General features: G+C 41.8%; 1 protein-coding gene across 3 annotated transcripts in view; it reads left to right on the forward strand.

Moving 5' to 3' along the window:
* Positions 1–16,309, forward strand: part of znf366 (zinc finger protein 366) — a 63,251-nt gene extending 46,942 nt beyond the window's left edge. For all 3 annotated transcript variants that reach the window (XM_072581875.1, XM_072581866.1, XM_072581884.1), the window contains 2 exons: positions 8,554–8,728; positions 14,259–16,309. In XM_072581875.1, coding sequence (XP_072437976.1) covers positions 8,554–8,728; positions 14,259–14,725 — 642 coding nt within the window. In that variant the 3' untranslated portion in view covers positions 14,726–16,309. The remainder of the gene's footprint in view (positions 1–8,553; positions 8,729–14,258) is intronic.
* The last annotated feature ends 8,137 nt before the right edge of the window (positions 16,310–24,446 follow it).

A 24,446-nucleotide genomic window follows, 5' to 3' on the forward strand; every position in this document is an offset into this window, starting at 1 on the left:
CCTTCTGTCATTCATGCACAATGTCAGATTTAAAGGCCAGCTGTATATCCACTTCAGACACTGCAAAGCAGGAACTGGCCCTCACACTCTGCTACTGGCTCATTGTGGCACAGAAAGGAAAGGTCACATCCCACTTCCTTGAGAGGGGACTGGAGTTGCTGGTAAACTGGATGGTGGAGGGTAGGGCTGTCCACTTTCCAGCTGGCCATCACAGGAAGTTACTCCAGCAGACACAGCCAGCAGTCCAGATCGGAGCTGTTTCCCGGCTGAAGCAGGATTCCCAGCTGTGCAGGAAAAAGGCCAAGGATCTTCTGCAAGAGTAAGTAGCATCCTCTGCTACCTCACACGTACAGGGCCACCACTCAGATGGACTCAGCTACTGCATCTAAATCTCACCAAGGACCTTGGACTACAACTTTCACTATTAAATGTATCATAAACCATTAAACAGATCCCATCTAACACAGTTTCCCAAACTACTAAGCTGCGCTACCTGCTCACTCACCAGGGTCACCTCTCCAGCTCATGCATTAGCACTAAGTTCACTTTCATCAGACTTAGTCTTCCCTTTGTCTCATTCATTCCAAACAAAATTGACACATGTACGAGGATCAAGAGTGGTGGGGAGTAGGAAATAGTAGTGCAGAACTGTGATGAACATCAGGCACTTCATCCCCTATGAGGAGAAAATTCAAGAATTAGCCAGAAGGGAAGACACTGATGTGGGGTTGGGGAGAACTTAATAGACAATCAACCCAGTAAGCTTCATTATGCTGCATAGCTCTCCTGGTGCTAACTGCACACACTTTTGTCCCTGTTACACAACTAGTTCTCCATGTTCTGTTATGCAGAGAACAGCAGCACCCAGTGAGCTGGCACAGATCTTCTTAGCTCCACCTCCACCTCCACCTCCCCGCTGCTCCGAACCCTCCGAGGAAGCAAGGGCAAATTTGCACCCTGCACCCAGCCAGGCACTTTCCCCTCAGTACTCTATTGAAGTCAGGCTGGTGAGCACATCACTGAAATATCTCCACAGCTGGTTGAGGAAGAAGTGTCCCAGCTCTCTGACACTCAGAGAACTGACAGATACCAGGCATCTGCTCAGCCCTTGGTAGGGGACAATTCCATCATCTCAACCATTAAAGATTTTGTCAAACTGCATGGACACAGAATCAGAGAGCAGATTTGGCAGAGGCAGTCGATAAGTTGGATCAAAAGGTGGAGAAGACTGCCAATGTTATCAAAACAGCATGTACTCCAGTATCCATGCTTCTGACTGTCTCCAGGCTGGGAACTGTCACAGAGATCCAAGTGCAACATACTTTTGTCTGCCAGATATGCACATAGACCTGCATTGCATCTCTCTAGCCATTAAGTGCTCAACATCATTGTCAAGGAGAGAGGGCACCTTACACTATATGTCCTTTCCTCTGAGATAGACAGAGTGCTGGCCCACCGTGGCATCTTTCAGGACTGCCCCCTCCATCTTACTCAATCTGTGAACCCAGGGGCTCCAGATCTTCTAGCTGGGGTGTGTGAGTCTGCTTTCAGAAGGCCCGGGCACAGAGAGTACACAGGGACCACCATCCAAGACTTCAAGGCCAACAGCGTGAACCATAAAGTTGGCTCTGTCCAGCCCAGCTACAGAAGCCTTAAATGTTGTACTACACTGAGGAAAAGAAAAACTTAATGATGGTACAAAGGTGGCATGGGTGAGACATCATTATGGATAACCTATTGGTTTTGTGTTAAAATATGTGCTTTCGTATAATTTTCACTTTTGGACCAGGTTAAGTCACAGCAATGTAAGTGATGAGTAGCCTGTTCAGAAATCCTGTGAAAGACATCAGGGATTACTTATCTCAAGTTACAGACTCCCTTGACTGCAGAGATCTGCAATGTCAGTGATCAATGCATCATGCCAATCAGGATTTCAGCCGCAGTGATCTACATGTGACAGATAATCTGTGGGGAATGTCAGGAAATTATCACAAGTTTATTTAAGGAATTCGTCAGTCCTCACATCCATCACAATGAAGCCTCATATTAAGCCGTCACACATAGCAGCGCGGAGTGTTTCCAAGGAGTCATTGTTATGTGTATATAAGGAACTCTGAAGTATAATATTATCCATTTATGCTTTGCACAACCAAAGTTTTCAAGTTACATTGGGGTTAGAATTCTGCCTGTAAAGCACATTAAACCCCCAGAACTAAAATGCTCCCTTTCACATCCTAGCCATGTCCTTTCACACTGACATTTCAGTGTAAGAACTCTGCCAACCATGAAGTATTATTATCCAGTGCTTGCTTTGAACTGTGTTTGGGAAATGGGAACTTCAGGTTCTGCTTTGAAGTGCCTTTGGCTGATTACAGTTGTATCTTTGATATGGCAAGGAGGTGATTAGTGCACAGAATGTGATGCTCACAATACGTGAGGCTAAGATTTAGAATGTGTACATTCTTGGATAATGAAGGTCTTGCTGATGAAGTGAAAACTGAAGCCATTTGGATGGCAATACTGAATCAGTGGAGGCAGAATTATTAGCAGTACTCCAACTCCAAACATTTAACTTTGTTCCAAAGAACAAAATAGTGACTTACTCCACCCACTTTGTAACCAGTGTGAGCTATTTTGTTCAGTAATTGCTTAGTTGGTTCTTGTGACAAAGTTTCAGCTTCATGTTGTTGTGAATGAGTTGTATGCTCCACCTGGGATGCAGAATATTCTCCCATCCTTCAAGCTCCCTTTCATGTATCCCTGTTGCCCTCATAATCTTTCAGTCTCCCTGTTTCTGTTGAATCCCTTCAAATTCCATTTAACGTGCCCAATTTGAGCCCATGACTTTGGAAAGTCCTACATCCTTGATGGCCCTATAACCTGATGTAGATTCCAGAGTGGCCACGAACTGCAAAGTGTTCCCCTCTTCCTGAGCTGCCAACCCCATCCTATTGTCTATGAGGTCCTATCCCTCCATCTAGAATAGCTTGTTTTGACAGTCACAATCCACTTATTTCCAGATTTGACTTTCCGACATCCCCCAAGACTTTCCCCATGGATTACCTCCAATGGTTATTGAGCAAAGCCCCAGGATTGGCCCTGGCCCACTTCCTGGACTGACTTGGCAGGACAGCCCTGACTGAATACAGCCTAGACCCAGAATGAAGTCTCTACAGCATCCCGACTGACCTACCTGTAATGTTTGTACAGGCTGTACCTGACTTGCAGGACAGACCATGGCCCAACCCTGGATGCACCCCCACTCTCTGGTAGATCCAAATACCTGATGACCATGGCAAACCCTAGGCTTGAAGCAGATGATCCCTTTGATTGACTGTAGTAGCATTCCCTAACTCATCATAGTACCCCTTCAGTCCACAAAGGGGTGCCCCCCCCTTTGATTTTCACAAGTGGCTATTTGTTTGAAGCACAGGTACTGTATTTGCTGGGTAGGTGACTGGCACATGCTGCAGGCATGACACTGATGTAACCCATTGCCAGATAACATCATAACCACCGCTTAGACTGTACAGTTCTCCCCACTGTGACAGGCTACCTAGCCTCTTCTTCTGTGCTAAAAGATAATGCAAGCTGCAGAGGCAGTCTTCCCACTCAGACTGGTAGCCTGTTAGGTAGTGCTGAAATCAGTGAGGGTGTGCTAAGAAAGCAATGTGATGAGTAGAGTGCCTCCATGAGGGGGCACATGAAGTCAGTGAGGACTAAGAAAGTAAGATATGAGCCATGCGATGCATTCTGTATGCCCCCAAGTGCAAAATGCCCTGGCAGAGGAATGCAAGTTGTAGGTGACCCTGAGATCCAAAGTGTTGCAGGGTTGGAGTGGTGTCTGAATTGGTCAGAAGGTAGGGATGGTGCTGTGATGTGACTGCTGACCTGAATGAGGGATCGAGGGAGATGGCATCCACGAAGTGTGCAGGGACATTGCCGTAAAGAAACAGTAAATGATGGCCAGGATGAGCATTTGACGAGCTGCAGTTGCCAGGTACCTGCACTGACTTACATGTCAGGAATTCATACTGTTTAGTTTCTTGGGGAAGTAGATGGAGAACTGAAAGCATCGAATAAATAAGGTGATTTGGGCTTTAATGGGAGGCAAATACATGGAAATATGTTTGTCAATGCTCACTAATGAGATTCTGAAGTTGCCATTTAAGGGTTAAGAGGCAAATTGTAAAACTTTTCTTTGACATTGAGATTCTGATTTTTTTTATCTTCTCTGTACTTTCCCAACTATTTTTACTGTTGTTCACATCTTACCAAGAAAATGGAAAAATGAGTAGAAACTAAAAAGGCCAAATAAAATATACTTTTAAGTCTTTACATCAACAGCAAGTTGAGATGCTATTCACAAGCTTACCTAATATTATTACACTAAATAATAGGAGACAGTGAGGTCTGCAGATGTTGCAGATCAGAGTTGAGAGCGTGTTGCTGGAAAAGCACAGCTGGTCAGGCAGCATCCGAGGAGCAGGAGAATCAACATTTCGTACCAGAGCCCTTCATCAGGAATGAGCAGCCCGACCTGCTGTGCTTTTCCAGCAACAGACTCTCAACTTACAGTAAATAATGCTTTATTCAATCTGTATTACTGCAATAATTATTCAGCATTAGAATGCCTGTGCAAAATTAATGGCGATTGCATTGCAACACCAGGCAATGTAGTTTATGAGTTGGGAAAGATGAAGTGTTAACAACATTCTTAAATGTACATCTGTTTATAAGTTTGACAACTAAAAGTATTTTAGGATTGCAGCAAGAACATTATCAGCTGATTAAATATCTAATGAAGAGAGGCAAAGACCTCCATCTGACCCTGGCTGGTATGGGTTAAAACAGTGACCAGATAGATGCCTTTTGGCATGAAGCTCCTCTTCAGCAGAAGGAAGGATATCGCTGCACTGACTGCCTGCTTAACAATAGTTTCATGTCCCTAGGGAACTTTCTGCAAATAGATTTCATCTCGCTTTCTCTTGTACTCCTTAAAACTTCCTGTTTTCTCACGGTCCTTTTGGACAGTACACAGACTTGCTCCCTCTCTCTTTGAGAACACAGAAACCTCTCCAAAAGAATTCATAATGAAGAAAGCAGCATTGTTTTGTAATCTTCTATTCCCGGAGATTTTAATCCTTGAGATTTGCAACTATATTTAGAATTTTGATGGTCCCTTCTTGCCATGAATTGTAAGAGCATACAAACTTAAACTAGTTAAGTTATAGATGGTTGAAATTGTACTTTAACTATTGATAATTTGATTTATTAAGATAAATGTGCAAATTTCAGTGCAAATTTTCAAAGCAAGGTTAAAGGGTTCAGTCTTGTCTGAAATTGATGTTCCTCAAGCCTGATATCCTCCGGTGTATATCTTCAGTAATTTATCAATATTAGTAAAATAACAGTTCCTCAGTAACATCTTAGTATTAGCAATATAGCAGTAATAATGTTGCCTCAGTGTCATATCAGAACTTTCTCCCTTTGTACAAGTTTTCCGTCTCTCATAAAGCAACATTTTCTAGACAGCTCTTAAAAATGGTATTCCATAAGTAACCATTAGGAGGTGGTCAAACATCCATCTGTTGAGTCCTCTATGATGCTTCCTGAATTGTGGAAAGGTTCCTGATGTGTTACCAGTGTCTCTTCTGAGACCTGATGTTTGGGAACTTGACATGGATTTCAGTCATTTTTACATCAATCGTTAAATACAATGTATCAGTTGGTGATATTTCAACTTGTTTGTATTTCAAGCAATTAGAACCAAAACTACATAAAAAACAAAGTGCTGGAGAAACTCAGCAGATCTGCCAGCATCTGTGGAAAGAGAAAGAGAGTTAACTTTTGAGTACAGTATGATTCTTCTTCAATTCCTACTGTATTCCTCAGAAACTTTCTGTTTTTATTTCAGATCTCCAACATCCTCAGTAGTTTGCTTTTATTTAGAGACTAACATTGTTTGGTTTTATTCTGATTATAAATTAACTAGGAGATTGAAACTACAAGGAAAGTGCCACCTCAATCTCACTTTAAGCCCTTAGCTGGTTTGCTCAGGTCTCTCGATCTATAACACTCAAGCTCAATGTGAACTGAACCTTCCTCCAGGGCTGTTGGGTGTGGGGGTGATTTCTGTCTCTGGCTCAACTTGCTATTGCTCATTTTCCTGGGTGACAACCCATGAGAATTACCTGACTCCTGGCAATACCTCAGATTACAGCAGGATCTGGACCAGATGGGCCAATGGGCTGAGAAGTGGCAGATGGAGCACAATTTAGATAAATGTGAGGTGCTGCATTTTGGGGAAGCAAATCTTAGCAGGACCTATACACTTAATGGTAAGGTCCTAGGGAGTGTTGCTGAACAAAGAGACCTTGGAGTGCAGGTTCATAGCTCCTTGAAAGTGGAGTCGCAGGTAGATAGGATAGTGAAGGAGGCGTTTGGTATGCTTTCCTTTATTGGTCAGAGTATTGAGTACAGGAGTTGGGAGGTCATTTTGCGGCTGTACAGGACATTGGTTAGGCCACTGTTGGAATATTGTGTACAATTCTGGTCTCCTCCTATCGGAAAGATGTTGTGAAACTTGAAAGGGTTCAGAAAAGATTTACAAGGAGGTTGCCAGGGTTGGAGGATTTGAGCTATAGGGAGAGGCTGAACAGGCTGGGACTGTTTTCCCTGGAGCATTGGAGTCTGAGGGGTGACCTTATAGAGGTTTACAAAATTATGAGGGGCATGGATAGGATAAATAAGCAAAGTCTTTTCCCTGGGGTGGGGGAGTCCAGAACTAGAGGGCATAGATTTAGGGTGAGAGGGGAAAGAGAGACCAAATGGGCAGCTTTTTCACGCAGGGGGTGGTGCGTGTATAGAATGAGCTGCCAGAGGAAGTTGTGGAGGCTGGTACAATTGCAACATTTATGAGGCATTTGGATGGATATATGAATAGGAAGGGTTTGGAGGGATATGGGCTGGGTGCTGGCAGGTGGGACTAGATTGGGTTGGGATATCTGGTCGGCATGGACGGGTTGGACCGAAGGGTCTGTTTCTGTGCTGTACATCTCTATGACTCTATGACTTTATAAGACCTTTGGCAAAAAAGGGTGAAGTTGAAAATGCGATAAAGAGAAATCGCACCTCCTGGAGCACCAATAAAAAGGGAAGAAAAACACCTTGAAGAGGCAACTAAAGTGGGGGAGTGGGAAGAAAGCCCTGAAGGCAAATTCATGGCCTATGGGAAAAAGATAAAGTAGGGCAGAAGAAAAGTTGAATTGTTCACATTCCCTACAGGAGTGTATTTTGCTGCCATCTCAGCATGTGAAAAGACCCCTCTCCTCGATCTGCTGATACCTAAGATAGGAGTGTCGCCACTTTTTCAGAGAGTCCCACTTCATCAAGTGTCATGCCAGGCCGTTGACTGGAAAGCAGTGAACCATTTGTGGGGTTAAGTTCCCTGGAGGTGGAAATACCACCCACTGAGAGTTACCAGTTAATTGAAGGCCAGCATCTCCACTGAGTGCAAGGAAAAACCAGTAAAATGCACAAATGGCATACACACTGGTCCAACTTGTCTTGTATCTCCAAACACAGCTCCAGTATGACCAGTACATTCATTTCCAATTATTACTGGTTTTTCACACAGGGTGGCAACACCATCAGAAAGGCAGCAGCTGCTGCCAGTATGACACTGACCCAAGGACCAGGATTATCATAAACCCAGTTCACAGGTGAATGATGGCAGGATGGGGAAGACAAGGGTATGGATTGATGGGCTGGGTGGTTGTGAGTAACGGTAAATGGACTGGCTGTCCTGGGCACCACACCCACTCCTTATTTCCAGAATGAAGGACCCTGCAAGGCGCCCATAAGTGACTGCTCATCGGTTTGGTTTTTGGGCTCCCTGCATGGTAACTCCAGCATTGGCAGGATGAGCCACTTAGATGGCATGCATTGCCATTGACTGCCTCCATTGGCAGTGGGCAGGGAGAATGTCTCTGAACCTTCCCACTGTGGGAAGGTGGCAGGCTCCTCACCCACCACTCTGCTGCCTCATTAAATACCCCTAGCCATCAAACCTGCCACAGAGAAAGGCAATAAATTTTACAAATTATGCAGATTCTCATGCAAATTTTAACATAGCTTTCTCCTATGGAAGACATATGGAATTTCACACTCGATTTTCCAACATGCAATTCAGTGATTCTCTTTAATTTTCATGTTTCTTGGGGATATGGAAGCAGTCCTGGTGCAATAAAAAGTTTGAATTCTTTGTGTATTCAAGTTAGAATAAAAGGCAACTAATCTAACAGCCATCAAGTCCCACAGCTCAAGTGCAAAGCTTTACTGCTCATGTTTTACAGATTCCTTTAAACTAATTCTAAGTATTGAGGCATAGCAATATCAACACTGACAGAAGTCTTGGAGGTGGAAATAAGGCGAGAGCATACCATTGTGCTAAAAAAATTTCTGTCTTGTTTATCATTACAACAAATTAGTACTTTCTTCAGTATTAATAATTAAATCTAATTAAAATTGTTTGTTCATTTCTGTTGACAGTTGTGTGGGAAGGAGTTTAACCGGATGCACAATTTGATGGGACACATGCATCTCCATTCTGACAGCAAACCATTCAAATGTTTGTACTGTCCCAGCAAATTTACCCTGAAGGGTAATCTTACTCGTCATATGAAGGTTAAACATGGAGTCATGGATGGAGGGTCTGATTCACAAAGTAAGAATGTAGATTTTAATGAAGTACTATTATTGTTTCAAAATTATGGTACATGCATGTAGGAGATCAAAGATTGCACCTGAATGAACACAGTCAATATTTTGAAGGCTTTCTCTGCCTGTTCTCTATTTCTTTTTATTGTCTCTTTCTCCTGTCCTTTCTCTCCTTTCTTAGTTTCCATTTCTTTTCTCCTCTTGCTTCTCCATCTTTTCTCTTTGTCTTCCTGTATTTCTATTCCCGTTCTTTCTCCCTCTTGCCCCTGCAGTTTCTCTATTTCCTTCATCTTTTCCTTCCTTCAGGCTTCCCTTCTTCTCTCGTGAGGATTCGTCAAGGAGCAGAAGGATTGCGTTCTACTTACTACGTCTCTCACTGCAGAGACAGCTGGAAAGGTTGTTTTCAAACTTTATTTTGCCAAGAGGGTTAGAGGAACAAAACCCTGCAAGATAAGCCTTTTGCTGAGGTAAAACCTTATGATAAATGTGTATTGATGAGTGAAAATATAATTCCTGGATTATGCTATAAACAGCCACTGAAAACAAAAAGGTCAAGTTCTGCTACAAAAGTACAAGAAAGATGTCAACAAAATAACAATTACATTCATATTTTATTTAACTTACTATAACTGGTGCTGCCTAGGAAATGCAGAATATGAATGGACTGTAGGTCTTCAAAACCTGGTGACCTGCTGCAGCCTCAGGGAAGATCTGTCACTCTCTGGACCCAAGCTTTAGCCACTAGGAAACACTTCCTGAGAGTGGAGTCCAAACCTAGAGGGCATAGGTTTAAGATGAGAGGAGAAGCATTTAAAAAGGACTTGAGCGGCAATGTTGTCACACACAGGGTGCTGTATATATGGAATGTACTGCCAGGGGAAGTGGTAGAGGTGGGTACAACATTTTAAAGGCATTTGAACAGGTACATGAATTGGAAAGGTTTAGGGAGATATGGGTGAAACACAGGCAAATGGGACTAGTTCAGTTTAGGAAACCTGGTTAGCCTGGATAAGTTGGGCTGAAGCATCTGGTTCCATGCTGTATACCTCTCTGACTCCATTTATTATAAGTAAATGACACAAAAGGCAAACCCTAAAAGTTTGTATTTCTATTAATTACATCCATGAAATAGAGATGTTGGTTGGATTTGTTTTGTCAATCTGAATTTGGTGTTGAAGCTTTTACTTGGAGTGAAGTAAGGTTGAGCTAAAGGCAGCCCATTGGTTAATGGTGAAAAGAACAGTCGGATTAACAAGGATTATGTTAGTGTACTGGGGGTGAGGCTCAGAAAGAAATGAATTCAAGTTGAATGTTCCTGGATATGTTTTCCTCTGAGACCTGGGAACTATTGAGACACTGTTGACCAATGTTGCTCCTGCTCTTCCCCCACTTCAAGCTGCTGCTGTTCCTCTGCTCCCTCCTCGTCCATCTCTTGCTCATATTCCTCATACTTTCCATACTGCCATAGGACCTGCTGCATAGATCCTGTCCCCTCTCTGCAATGAAGTTACACAACATGCAAGAGACAATCACAAGTCTGGATCAGGGCCGTACTGGTTGGTTCAGGCAACAGAAGCATGGTGTATTGATGACTGTCTGATCTACAATGCCTCTACCTGACAATCAACACTGGATTCATGGTGATCATTAGACCTTCATTCCAGACTTTTGTTACTGAATTCAAATTCTGCCATCTGCTGTGGTAAGATTTGAGCCCAGGTTCCTAGAATAAAACCTGGGTTTCTGGATTAACAGTCCACTAGGCCGTTGCCTCTCCTAATAGAAAGATTAGAATCCTTTTCCATTCATAACGATGCCATGACGATAATTTGGATAAAAAAACTGCAGATGCTGAAATCCAAAGTAAACAGGCAGGAGGCTGGAAGAACACAGCAAGTCAGGCAGCATCAGGAGGGGGAGAAGTCAATGTTTTGGGTGTAACCCACCCCCAGTTCTGAAGAAGGGTTACACCCAAAACATCGACCTCTACACCTCCTAATGCTGCCTAGCTTGCTGTGCTCTTCCAGCCTCCTGCCTGTCTACATGATGATAACTTGGTGCAGTTATTGGCACTTGTATAACAGGGAAGTCTGCAATGTAAATAAGGCTGGTACTCTCTAACCTTACTTCATCTGCCCATGAGGAAAGTGATGAAGGTGCTTCTTCTGGGAAGCCTGGTGACTGATCTGAAGCTACCATGGAATGCAGACTAAGAGGCACCACTCATGCCACTTGCTGTAGCCTGGAAATAACCCATTGGCTGAATGTAAAAGGCCACTATGCCCTTTCCAGCCACAGGCTCAAGTCTTCTATAAATGATATAACTTGGGAATAAAAAAGTGGAGATACCTGAGATATTGATCTTCAGTGAATCGCCGCTTCTTCCACGGCTCGTCAGATCCAGGCCTTCGATGCATAAGTGCAGTGTCGTCCTTATCCCTCTTGTCCCAGTTGCTCCAACTCTCTTTGTTATCTCCTTTGCCCAATGGCTCCAAAACCCGACCAACCATTAATGCAGTTGAGATGGAAACAGAAATCAGTTCTGGAAATGAGAAAGCTGGTCAAAATGTTCAAAAGTTAAACCAGTAGCCAAAGAGGACAATCCTTCCTGACATAAGGAGAAACAGTTGATATTTGGGTGACAACAAATTGGAGACGGAAAAAGCAAAGCAAAACCCCTGAATGGGAAAAGGCATCAGTGAAATCTAGATAATACATGAAAAAATGGAACACTAAGAAAATCATGGAGTGAGAAAATTCTACTCCAATACCTTTTTTCATAATGGGCAAGCATTCCCTATGATGTACTCTGAAGCATTTATCTTCTGAAAAAGATTTTATTGTACATATTTTCAAATATTTTGAGATTGCGTCTCCTCACATCTCTGCTATTTAATCTTGACCAGTCTCTTTCATGGATTGCATTTCCTTGTTGTCCCTGGTACAGAAGACCATTACAAATTATATTAAACATTTGATCCTTTTGGTATATAACCTCGCTCCAAATATTATTGCAGCATTGACCACTGTTCGGGTTATACCAGTAAGAGTTTAATAAAAAGAAGGAAATGGTACAAAAAACTGACAAGTCAGAAACAGGAAAGCAGCCAGGTATTAGAGATATTGAATAGTGGCTCCTGTTTATTTTAGTTATTTATTTATCAGCATAATTAATTTAATAAGACTTGTTGCTGGCAATTGAGTTATGAAAGCTTAAAATTAATTAATGATTGGTTTATGATTACATATAAAAGATTGCCACATAATTGCTTAAACCTTCCACCTATTGAAAGTGTCAGTGCCATGAATTGGGAAGTTATGGTAACTGTTATTGACACACCATGTACTGACTCTATTCAGAATCTGCTGGCATCTTTGTAATAAAACATCAAAAATACAATTACCCTGTCCAACAAAATAAATCAAAGCAATAAGTAAATCAAAATTGTACTTTTAATCGAATATAGACCAACGAGATGAAATAATTTGTCAGATTTAACTATTTCCAGTAGATTTGTAGTGTCATAACAGATACAGAATAATATCAAACGTTCAAACTTGCACTCTATTATTTATAGACCTTAATTCCCTTTTGTTCTAATTGTGAATGAGAACACTTGTAATTACTATGACCCCAAGATTGGTAAATAAAACAATCAAATCCTGTACTCAAAGAATAGGTCACAAGGACAAAAGCATTTTGAAACAACGGACATAAATTTAAAAATGTTTAACTTCCAATCAGAACCTGATAAATGTACTACCATTTGCCTTTGATATCCCTCTCTATTTTGCTTCCCCACATAGTAAATGGCGAGCAGTGAACTAAAATTTAATCTAAGTTACATGTTCTCCATTAATTTCTCAGGTGGTGAATGTACTTGAAACATTAACCTAACCTCTTCCTGTTAGATGCTGACTCGCATACCTATCTAGCATCCGATTTCCAATTTATAAATCTGTAGCCCATTCTACTTTATAACTATAGGCTTCCTGTGGGCCGGGATGAGCCGATATACTCCTGGATTTCAAAAGGCAGTCTTGAGTCTTGAGTCCTGTATTCCAATTCCTCTGTCTCCGCTGCATCTGCTCTCAGGAGGACCAATTCCACCACAGAACACATCAGATGGCCTCCTTCTTTACAGATTGCAATTTCTCCTCCCACGTGGTTGATGATGCCCTCCAACACATCTCATCCACTTCCTGCACCTCTGCCTTTGAACCCCACCCCTCCGAGCACAAGGATAGAACCCCCCCATCCTCACTTTCCACCCCACCAACCTCCATATACATTGCATCATTCTCCGCCATTTCCATCACCTACAAACGGATCACCAGAGATATTTTTCCCTCCTCACCCTGATCTGCTTTCCGTAAAGACCTCCACGGCTCATCAGATCCACGCTCCCCCCCTCCCCACCCCCCACCCCCCCCCCCCCCCCACCAACCCAGCCTCCCATCCTGGCAGCTTCCCCTGCCACTACAGGAATTGCAAAACCTGTGGCCACACCTCCCCCCTTATCTCCGTCTAAGGCCCCAAAGGAACCTTCCACATCCATCAAGGTTTCACCTGCCCTTCCACACGTCATTTACTGTATCTGTTGCTCCCGATGCGGTCTCCTCTATACTGGGGAAACAGGATGCCTCCTCGCAAAGTGCTTCAGAGAACATCTCCAGGACACCTGCACCAACCAACCCCACCACCCCGTGGCCAAACATTTCAACTTCCCCTCCCACTCTGCCGAGGACATGCAGGTCCTAGGCCTCCTCCACCACCACTCCCTTACCACCTGATGCCTGGAGGAAGAACGCCTCATCTTTCGTCTTAGGACACTTCAACCACACGGCTTTAATGTGGATTTCACCAGCTTCCTTATTTCCCCTGTCCCCACCTTATCCCAGTTCCAATCTTCCAGCTCAACACCACCCTCATGATATGCCCCGTCTGTTCATCTTCTTTCCCACCTATCCACTCCACCCTTCCCTCCAACCTACCACCTTTACCCCACCTCCATCCACCTATTGCACCCTCAGCTACCTTCGCCCCCAGCCTCATACCCCCTCCCCCCTCCCATTTATCTGTTCCACCCCCGAGGCTCCCAGCCTTATTCCTGATGAAGGGCTCTTGCCTGAAACAGCGATTCACCTGCTCCTTGGATGCTGCCTGACCGGCTGTGCTTTCCCAGCACCATACTCTCGAGCCTTGAGTCTCCCGTAGGCTTCCTCCTGATATCTCCCCAGACCCCCTCACCCTGCCCCATCAGCAAGAATCTAAAGGCCTCAGAGATTTAGGGAAATGAATAAAAATAGATGTGGAAAATAAAATAAGTGAAGGCCAGCCCAACTAAATACTTGCTTAAATTATTTTATGCTTCAGTACATTAACAAATGTCAATTGGAAAAACTCATTTTCAATCCTTTAGAGACACAAATTGTTCATCCAATATCATATTTATTATCTACTGTGTTTTGTTGAAACATGTAACTCAGTTGTATGATAGCTTGATGATGCTCACGTTGCTATCTCTCAACCTTAGGCTTCAGGAGGAGAGGGCGAATTGGAATTGTACAGAACAATCTCATGAGCAACTTTGTGCAGGAAGAGCCCTTTGACCTTTCTCAAAAGAGCAGAATAAAAATATCATCCCAGTCAGATGGGGAGAGTGCCAAAGGCAGCTCTTGTCAAGAAGAAGAAGAAGACAACTACTATACAATAGACCAATACAGCCCTGGTATGTATTGCAGAGCAGACAATCTTTATTTGCCAGAAGATTTATCCCAGAAACCAGGACGACTCATTCAAGACTTCAGAGATTCAGATAACGAAGAGCAGGACAAAGTGGGTGTGATAAATGAGGAAGATGAAGACTTGATAACCCATGGAAAATGTTTGCAGAATGGAACTGTAACTGACAAACATAGCACTGCAGCTATGCACTATCTATTTGATATCAATGAAAGCTATAAGGAATTTTGTCTTGACAGAAGATATAGCCCAGTGTGAGAAGCACAAGGGTAATAAAATAAAACTACTATTTTGATTAATAAATCTGCAAAAAAAGGACTATGTAAACATAAATATGAGCTGCACAGTAGCTTTAGCTTATGATGTTTATATTTATTTGGATCATGCAGTTCATCGGTGTGGACCCTGTCTGATCATAGGGCCCCAATCTTCACAACTTCCTCTTTCTGCAAAATTGCAACCAGTTGCACTAACACTTTATGCAAAGCTCTCATAACTATCCAAAGCTGCAAATTTTAGTGTATCATCAATAGTCAAAATATCCATTTGATAAACATAAGGAAGACATTACTGTTATCTGTTTAACAATGGGCTGGGATAAACCAACTGACTTTATTCACTGCACATTTATGAACAGATTTTATCTAGCCCGTGTCACTACAGGGGTATGCCATCTTCATAAGGATAGGGAATGTGCAGGGACACTGCAAGTCTGTTCGATATGCAAATTATTACTGATATTTCTCCTGATATAATTTTGAGTATTTGTTTTAAATATACGTATCATTGTAATTACTTATCAGATATTAGTCAGTTACATTTTTGTGTATTTTTCTGGTATATTTTCTAGCTTTGAAGTATATCTGTAAATTATGTCTTCCAGTGAAAATCTCCCAATTATTACAATGCATGCAAAGTCATTTAAGTAATAAAATACACTCGCTGAAGTATGAGGCAATGCCGGAACTATTACAAACCAAATACAAATGGAGAAAATATGTAACCGTAAAATAATCATGAGTTTCTAGTGAAATGGAAAATCTCTTATGCTTGTCATCTGTATCTGATCTGAAATAAGATAAAGAAAGAAAAGAATGCTTTTTTATGAGATACATGAATGCCTTGTGGTTTGTCTTTTTATTTTGTTCTTGTGAAGACTTGAGGAACATTTATTTAAATTCCTGCATTATTCAAGTCATCCTGAAATAAACATGGACTTTGTTGCTCAGCAATGGTAACCTCACTTTACAGCTGAAATTCTTGAGTTCCGGTGCTGGCTCATGCTTGAAAGCTGCCATTTCAACATGAAATAAAATTAGTTGTTTTGTAGCCAGGCCTCACAATGCAGAAGATATCCATTTTTTGGGAGAGATGGTGGGGAATGTGTTTACTTCTCCGCCGAATGCATATCCATTGGTTGTGCCATTGCTGTGAGAGATCATGCTCAGATTTGTTAATATAGATTTAGAGCTGAAAGAAGACTGATTGAAAGCAAGCAATCATGGTTGAAATGGTAGAAAAGGGGGAGGAGAATTAGGTATAAATGTAAATATTAAGTATTTGCTCAGAGAATATTGCAATAATATGCTGTCATTTAATCACGCACGCATTTATAAAATTCTTTTGAACAAAATACTGGTTAAATGCGTTAGAAATCATTGTTATCTAGTGTTATTCTAAACTTTAAAGCACATATGATAAGGGACCAATATGGAATATATGTCATGTTGACCAAGTGCTTGATGCTCTTCATCAACAATTGATGTGGATATCAATGCCTCAACATTGTACTCTTCCAAGATACCGCACTCATTTTTTTCTCAATATTGACAAGACTAACATTTCCAGCACGTTTTCAAAGTAATTAATAAAACAATTATGATCTGCATTCCCAACTTTCATATGTATTTTGTTACATAATGTTTATAATAGTTTATCCAATTAAAAAGATGCAAGGTACATCATGCCAAGCTGAATATCTTGCTCAGCAGGAAGTAAAGTGCTGCATTGTGCAATAAAGGGGCAGTGATTTACTCAACAACTGCAATTGCTTTCAGTTCAAATGATCTTTCCAGAACAAAGAAAACCAGGAGCAGGCCATTCAGCCTATTCAAGCCACTGTATTCAATCAGATCATTGTTGATTTGTTCCTCCATTCTATTAATCTGCCTTTGCATACTTTGCTAAATTTAACAAAGAAACATCTATCAATATTAGTCTTGAAAATCTAAATTCACAGTCTCTCAAGGGAAAGAGCTTCAAATTTTTGCCATATTGAGTGAAAAATTGCCTCCTGATTTCATACTTAAACAGTTTCCCTTTTCTATTCTTCTAGACTCTATGTCAAAGGAAATGGCTTCTCCATATCTACCATGTTGAGTACTTCCACATGGGAGATGGCTAGTACAACAGATGCAGAGTTAGCTGGTCTTTGGCACAGAGAAGAAATGGCGTGAGAAACCTAGCTTTGGGTCAAACAGGATGCTGAGGTTGTGAACTGCACAGTTCAAATTTAGACAATGGCTAAGGAGGGAGTTTGACACAAAAAAACTGCAGATGCTGGAATCTAAAGTAGACAAACAAGAGGCTGGAAGAACACAGCAAGCTAGGCAGCAGCAGAAGGTTGAGAAGGCAACATTTTGGGTAAAACTAAGGCTGGGTCTCTAAGCCATGCACATTGACCATACACAGGGTCAGACTGCTTATTATCTTGTTCAAAGAACTGAATCCGAATACGTCGTGCTTCCTCACCATTGTACATAATGCCAACCAACTTAATGTGCTCAAGTCATCAGAACTGTGCCCAAGTCTATATTCATAGGCAAGGGTACTATCGGCTTAGTCAAGGCAGTACTTGGAGTTCATGGTTCCAAGGATTAAACGATAAGGAGGGAGTATGTAAATTAACTTATATTCTCAGAAATAGAGAAGTTGCAGAATGATTTGATTGTCAACTTTTGGACTTTGGCTACACTTTTACTGCTGCTAGGGCAGTCCAAGTCAGTGATGTAGCTTAAAATCTGAACCAAGTCATTGAGAGAGAGGTTTGAAACATTTCAAGGGGTTGTTGAAATGTGGAATTCATTTAATAATGGTAAATCTAGGATTGATGGATTTTTGTTGGCCACACTTCTGAGGGATACAGAGCCAAGGCAGTTGGACAGTCATAATATATATTAGGAGTATTCTCATTCAATCACAGACCAGGCTCAAGGGTTGATTGGCCTAAATAAAAGTCAGCAGGAAACACGTCCCCATTGACCACTGTAGCCCCACTGTCATTTAATGCTCTGAGGAGCACTAAGTGTCTGAAAATAGGGCTTCCACCCTTCAAATAGGCAGAGGTCCCATCTCAGAGAATTTCTTCACAGTCTAGTCCCAAGAGCTGCAGTGGTCAGGACTGGGGTCACAAGCAGCCACCAGATTCTAAGTCCTGGGTTCCAGGACCAGTTCCATGTCAGCTGTCTCAGGGGATCGGAGGAAACTGAAGCCTGAGGTAGTGGCTTCTTAATGGAGTAGTTGGAAATGGATACAGACTTTGTGGGTGGGTCCCTCAATCTGGACAGAGACTCTTGAGGAAGGGCCCCTGCTGCCACACCCAAAGCTTGAATAGTCATGGCTACATGGTCAGGTGAAAGGACTGTCCCCTGGGAATTTTACAGCCTGAAAATCCACTGGTGGAGTCTGTAAAGGTATGCCCTACGTACTAAAAGTCAAGTTTCTGACATTAATTCGCACTCTGTGCAAAAGGCAGGGTGTGGGCTCCTTTCTTCTGACACTTTGTTCTGAGCTGATTTCTTCGTTTACAACATTTGGAGTTCATGACAACACTTTTCAATCCCAGGGACGAGGTGAGAAGCAGGCCCCATCTCTAGCTCAACTGGACCAGGAAATCAGCCTGACACTGTTGGTGTTATTTAGCATAACACAGCAGCCACCTAGCCAGCTTCGCCAACAGCTTATCTGCCTAAACCTCCAGAATGCAGTTAGATGGGGTCCTTAAAATGGGCAGATATATAATGTTATCAATGTCACCTGGACCATTTATTTGCCCACCTGTTCAGTTACAACAGAGGGAGTTTAAATCATCCCTAAAACACAATAAAATAATAAATGACATTTTGAAAAAGTACCGTGGCTAGGATTAGTGATGGACAGTAAGGTGTCATATTTATTGTACAAAGTAAACCACACTCATTCAGAATCTGATTGGTTTGGTTCCATCAATTTTAATCAAGCCAGTTCAGCAGAATCTATTTCCATCTCAATGCTGGAAACCTTCAAATTCACATCCAGCTATTCGAGTGTGAAATTTGAGAATTGAGCTTTGACTATTGGTAACATGAATCTTTTTGAGCACAGAGGCACAAAAGGGAATTTGCACTTGCCCTTACTCATTGCCAAGCAACAAGGGCAGCTGAATAATAACTGGAGTTGTCTAGGGCACTGAGGCCAATTCTGATATCTCTGCTGCCATTCAAGCAGAGGTGAGTTTATCAATGCTGATTAGGAATTGCTTCAATGTTTTATTTCCTTTTACCCTGGAAATAAGTGTGACACACATTCAGCTACAGTTTTAAACATATTGTCAATATTTCTTCTGATCTTATACCTGGGTTATGTGAGACAGCTAACCAGGTGAATTCCCAAGGAGGTGCCCAGACAAAAGCATCAATTTGCAATTTCAGTCATATTCTGGTCCTCAGACTGAACTTGACCTATCAAATCTCTATAGGTGACATTTATACAGAATTTGGCTAATGTAACAAAGAAAACCTTTGCTGATGCTGCTACACCACTCTTCAATAGTTTCCATAATATCCATTTGATATTTTGTTAATGGAACTATCCCATCCATTTTAATGTATTTTATTGCCTATCCTTGGGTTGCCTTTCAGCAGGTGGAATGAGCATTGAGGAGGTAGTAATCACAAGTATGTCACAACACACTGTAACTGCATCTCATTTATAACATGTTTTAAATTTTGCCAGACTACTTGAAAACATGCACTTCTTTACATTTTATAGATCCAATATACAGTACGACATCTATCTCCGCACTATGATTGTAACAAACAGGCTTTGTCAAGTGCTAAAGTTTCTCATTCATTATTAATACAGATGAAGCTGCACATGAAAAGCTTATGGGCAGTTAGCAGAAAGTTACTGCACAATCTGCACCCGATCCAGCAAGATACCCCTGCCACCAAACTCAGCCTCCCCAGCTCACAGTCCCACTTAAATAAAGCCCCCAACCCTCCCAAGGACAATGGCAAACAATGGAGAGATTCCATTTCATTGTGATTTACTGATTTCAAAGCTATTTTATAATATTATATAACTGCACTTACTGCAGTCTAGGGTGGAAGCAGAGGTGGATAGGCACTCGAGATTTCCTAAATATTCACCAGTAATCTCAGTAGATGCACCATATTTTATGAGGTATTGCTAATGGTACACTTTTAGAATGCTCAAACTCCCAAGACAGAGAGATACATTCAGTCCTGTGACCACAAGAGCAGGTCAGAGGCTGGGAACCCTGCAGCAAGCAATTAACCTCCTACTTCTCCAAAGTCTGTTCACCATTTACGAGGCACCAATCAGGAGTATGATGGAATACCCCCCCACTTCCATGGATGGATGCAGCTCCAACAACATTTATGAAATTCAACACCTTCCAGGACGAGCAGTTTTATTGGTATGCCATCGATCATCTTCAATATTCAGCCTTATGCAGTAGCAACAGTATGTGTGTCATCTACAAGAATCACAGCTGGAACTCAAAGATCTTTTGAAAGCATCTCCCAAACCTACAACCTCTACCAACAAGCAGGACAAATGCAGCAGCTGGCTGGGAAACCACATAGAGGTCTTCCTCCAAGCTACTCACCATCCTGGCTTGGAACTATGTCACTGTTCTTTCAATGCCATTCAATCAAAAGCCTGGAACAGCATGTGGGTCCACCTACCTTAACTGCTTTGTATTGGCTCAAGAAGGCAGCTCACCATCACTTTCTCTGTGGCAATTATGGATGGGCATTAAATACTAGGAATCTAAAAAAAAGTTATACAAGACTAGAAAGAGTGAACTGAAATTTACCAGAAATGGTTATATGTTAATGTTGGTGATTTTCATGGAGGGTTTCTCTCTGTGAGCTGTTGTGAGATTTCCCAAGCATTCTCTGAAACTCATTTCATTACCTATGTACCATTCTTTTATGGTATCCCTCTTTTTCCAGCTTCCCTCTCACCAGAGGCGGACGTACTCAATGCTGCTAGGTATTCTTGGCACTGGTGCCATATTTAAGGCCCAGCCATGCTCCAGGTCACATGCTGCTATGCAGGAGGTGCCCTTCACTGCAAATATTGTGGGATGAGAACTGAAAAGAGACGTTTTGCAGGGCACATAAATGGCATATCTGGCACTTCATTGTCACATACAGTACACTTTCATAAACGTATTGCCATTTAAGAACCAAGCTACACAGCTTATCTGTCTTACAAACCTGTCTAGGTGAGTGCCACTCTGCTCCCAATGCTTTTACAGCTTAGTGTTGCCAACCAGTAAAGCTACAATATCCCTTCCATCAAAGTGTGACTGTCGATGACCCACACCCCTCCCCACATCTAACTGTCCTCCAATGTACTACCATCTCCCCATCTCAAATACTGCCTTCACAATTATTGTCCCATGCTGGCATACTGCCTCCAATCCCCACATCTGACATCCCCAACCTGCAGTAGCCCCTTGACATTCACTGAGATGACCACCCCTTGCAGGACTGACTGTGACTCACTCCCACACCCACTCCCCTCGTGACGGCACAGGATGCAAGTGAAATGAATGCAGCATGATGCTATATAACATGTCCATCACATTGCTGGTCACCAAAGGCAACCATGTTAAGCTGCCTGGCTTTGTTTCCGCTCGAGAAAGCAATGCAAGATTCAAGTATTGTGAGCCTGTTAGCTCTAGCTGAGCGGCAAAGCACAAAAAGGTAAAGTAAGTCAGAGACTCTGTCAGCATCTGACGAGTGCTGATTACTAGTCAGCACTAGTAATCGAGTGCTAACAGACCTAGCGAAGATAGCTGAGATGCAGTGTCCTAACAGCAGCAATACAATGAGAGGGACTGCTCTCCAATGAACAGCACATCTGTGAAAGTGGGAATGGTGGCACAGGGAGGGTGTGGTGGGTGATGTGGGTGGTTATTGCATATGAAGCATGCCCTGCTGTCCAAGATGGAGGTCCGGAGGAGCACACGATGAACTGGAGTTGCCAGCGATCTCTCTGACTTCCATGACAGGAATTGTCACTGTCTAGTTTTTACCTGGTGGGCTGGAGAATGGGAAATTGCACATCAATGTGGTGAGATTACCTAATAATTGCACACTAGTGCATTCAGATGGGTGAAAGAAGGTTTTTACCACTCACTAGCAAGGTTCTGTCTAGTCATTCAAAACGTGTTTGGAGAATCAGACTTATTTCTCTAGACACCCAGGGATTATATTTCTGTCAGTCTCGCTCCAACAACTCGCAATACCCAAATCATTCAGGTCTAGGAAGATATAACCCCTTAACTCTGTTTCTCTCTCCACAGATGTTGTGAGTCTCTTCAGTACTCTCCTTCTAATTTAAGCCTTAATCTGCCTCACTACTTTTAAATGTTAGTGGTGGGCTAGGGCATCAGGGAATGAAAATTTGTCTGCTTTGTACGCAGTTGCCACAAACTTTAGAGACCTCAAACTAAAGGCTACTGATGATTTCTGTTGCAGCATTGGAATGTCAGCTATTGCCACTGGAGGAGTGAGAGGACCAAGTGTTGGGCATTTTCCCCTCTTTTAGGCAATGCTGCCTGTTGCTAAAGACTCTGAGTCAAGGTATTTCAAGTTGAATAAAGTCTTTAGGACACCTTGTCCTTTTAATGACAGATCCTTCATCCTCTAGCTATCTCAACACTGTACTGACTTCACCTTTATTGATGACAAGAGCACCCTTTGTATAAATGGATTCACCACCAGGAGCCCACATCACACAAAATATTAGCTCAGGTAGTCACAACTGATACTGAACTTGACAGTATTTAAGTCTTGCAACTTAAAAGAGACATCGTCTTGTTGAAGGTTTTTGTCATACATTCATCAAGGTGAATATAATTGGACAATTGTGCTATAATTGGACAACACTTCCTCAAGAATCCTTAATGTGCTACAAATAACAAGATTGAAGACTATCAATCAAGCTTGCAATGTGCTCACTTAAGCTCTTTAGAAGTAACATATATTTTTATACAGGATTCTGTTCTCTGCAAACAGAATAAATATGTTCAGGCACTATTATTTTTCAATTAAACAAATGCATGGGGATAGCTATTATCTGCTGTATTACCTATGCCAATGCTTTGATTAACTACTTGCCAAATAATTTGCATAATTTTCTCATGCACTATATATTGTTACTTCTTTTGCAAATTGATATTCCTGCACCTGCTCTGATGAGTGTAGGTGAAAAATATTAGCCACTGTCTCTTTATTTCCAGTGCCATCTAGCTATAAACCAGAAAAATAAATAAGGGTCACTTTGAAATTTCAGCACAATTCAGAAGTCTTGCTCCAGTTTTGAGATTACTATTGGAGAAAATTTAGTCTTGCATCTCTTATATTGAGCTACATTGAATCTACAGCACAAAAAATTGACATTGATTCAATTTGCTAATGTCAATGTTCATACTCTATATTCCTTAATGAATTCTCTCTTTCTGTCTCTTCAATAGAGTATTAATCTTGCAGCCAATGCTCCTGGTGGTACAGTCAGCAATGGAGGGCTGTTACCTCTAATTGGTCATTTGGGTCATTGGACTTAAAACATTGACTCTGCTCTCTCTCCACAGATGCTGGTGGATCTGCTGAGTTTCTCCAACAATTTCTGGTTTTGTTTCTGATTTGATTTTCAGCATTCACAGTTCTTTGTTTTCCGCTTTGAAGTTGTTGCTTAGAGGAAACATTGCCAACCAGTTCATTAATGGGTGGGCAACGTTCCTAGCACCTACATTCAATCTGCATTCTACATTTCAAAGGTATTGCATTGGCACTTGGGAGGCCCTAAAAAGGGAAGGTTTTCTAACATATAAATTACACAGTGAAATCTACATCATAACTTCCATTCTTTTGTTGAAGAAAGCAAAGGGTAGCAACATAGTTAGTACAGCTCTGAAAGAACTGTAGTTGGGTTGAATTGTCTTTGCTCAATCTACATTCTTCCATGTACTTTAGATCAATATTAAAGTTAATTGTTAACTTTAACTGTGTTTAATTTTAGTTGTGTCCTGTGTTTGCACATCTGAAATAAAGATTATGTTATACTGTGGAACAATATTTGTGGGATATGGAAATTAAAAGGGAACTGTTTACTGTTTTGAAAGGGGAATATATACCACTGAAGTTGCCCATGAATGTAACAAATGGTGTGATCTCAAGCCATTTTGAGCTGCCATGTTTTCTGCTTTGAAGTTGTTGCTTTTAGGTAAGTCCAGCAAGAGACATTTTCCCCACCAGTGAAATGAAGAATCAACTCAAAGGACATTGGAATCCTCACTTCCAGGCGGATGGATGACCTACACATTCTCCTCACTATCTTCCTCCAAATAAATCAAATGCAAACCAAAATCTAATAAGGAGTCTAATGGCAGCTTATCCATTACTGCCAGTTTCCTATTCAATGATATATGTTATCACCTACACCCAAGTGTGCCATCTAAACAGGAGTATTGGAAAGGTACTAACTATACAGAGAGACGCCTTCCTTGCTATGATGTGATTTTGCCTCCAACAAGATATTTTACCTTTCCAAAGAAGTGTCTTTGGAATTGAAACATTAACTTTCTTTCTCTTGCTACAGATGATGCCAGATCTGCTGAGTTTCTCTAGCACTTTGCTTTTATTTTGGATTCCAGCATTTGCAATATTTTTCTTTTATTAGG

This window comes from Chiloscyllium punctatum, chromosome 2 (genome assembly GCF_047496795.1).
Source record: "Chiloscyllium punctatum isolate Juve2018m chromosome 2, sChiPun1.3, whole genome shotgun sequence".
In the NCBI taxonomy this organism is placed as follows: domain Eukaryota; kingdom Metazoa; phylum Chordata; class Chondrichthyes; order Orectolobiformes; family Hemiscylliidae; genus Chiloscyllium; species Chiloscyllium punctatum.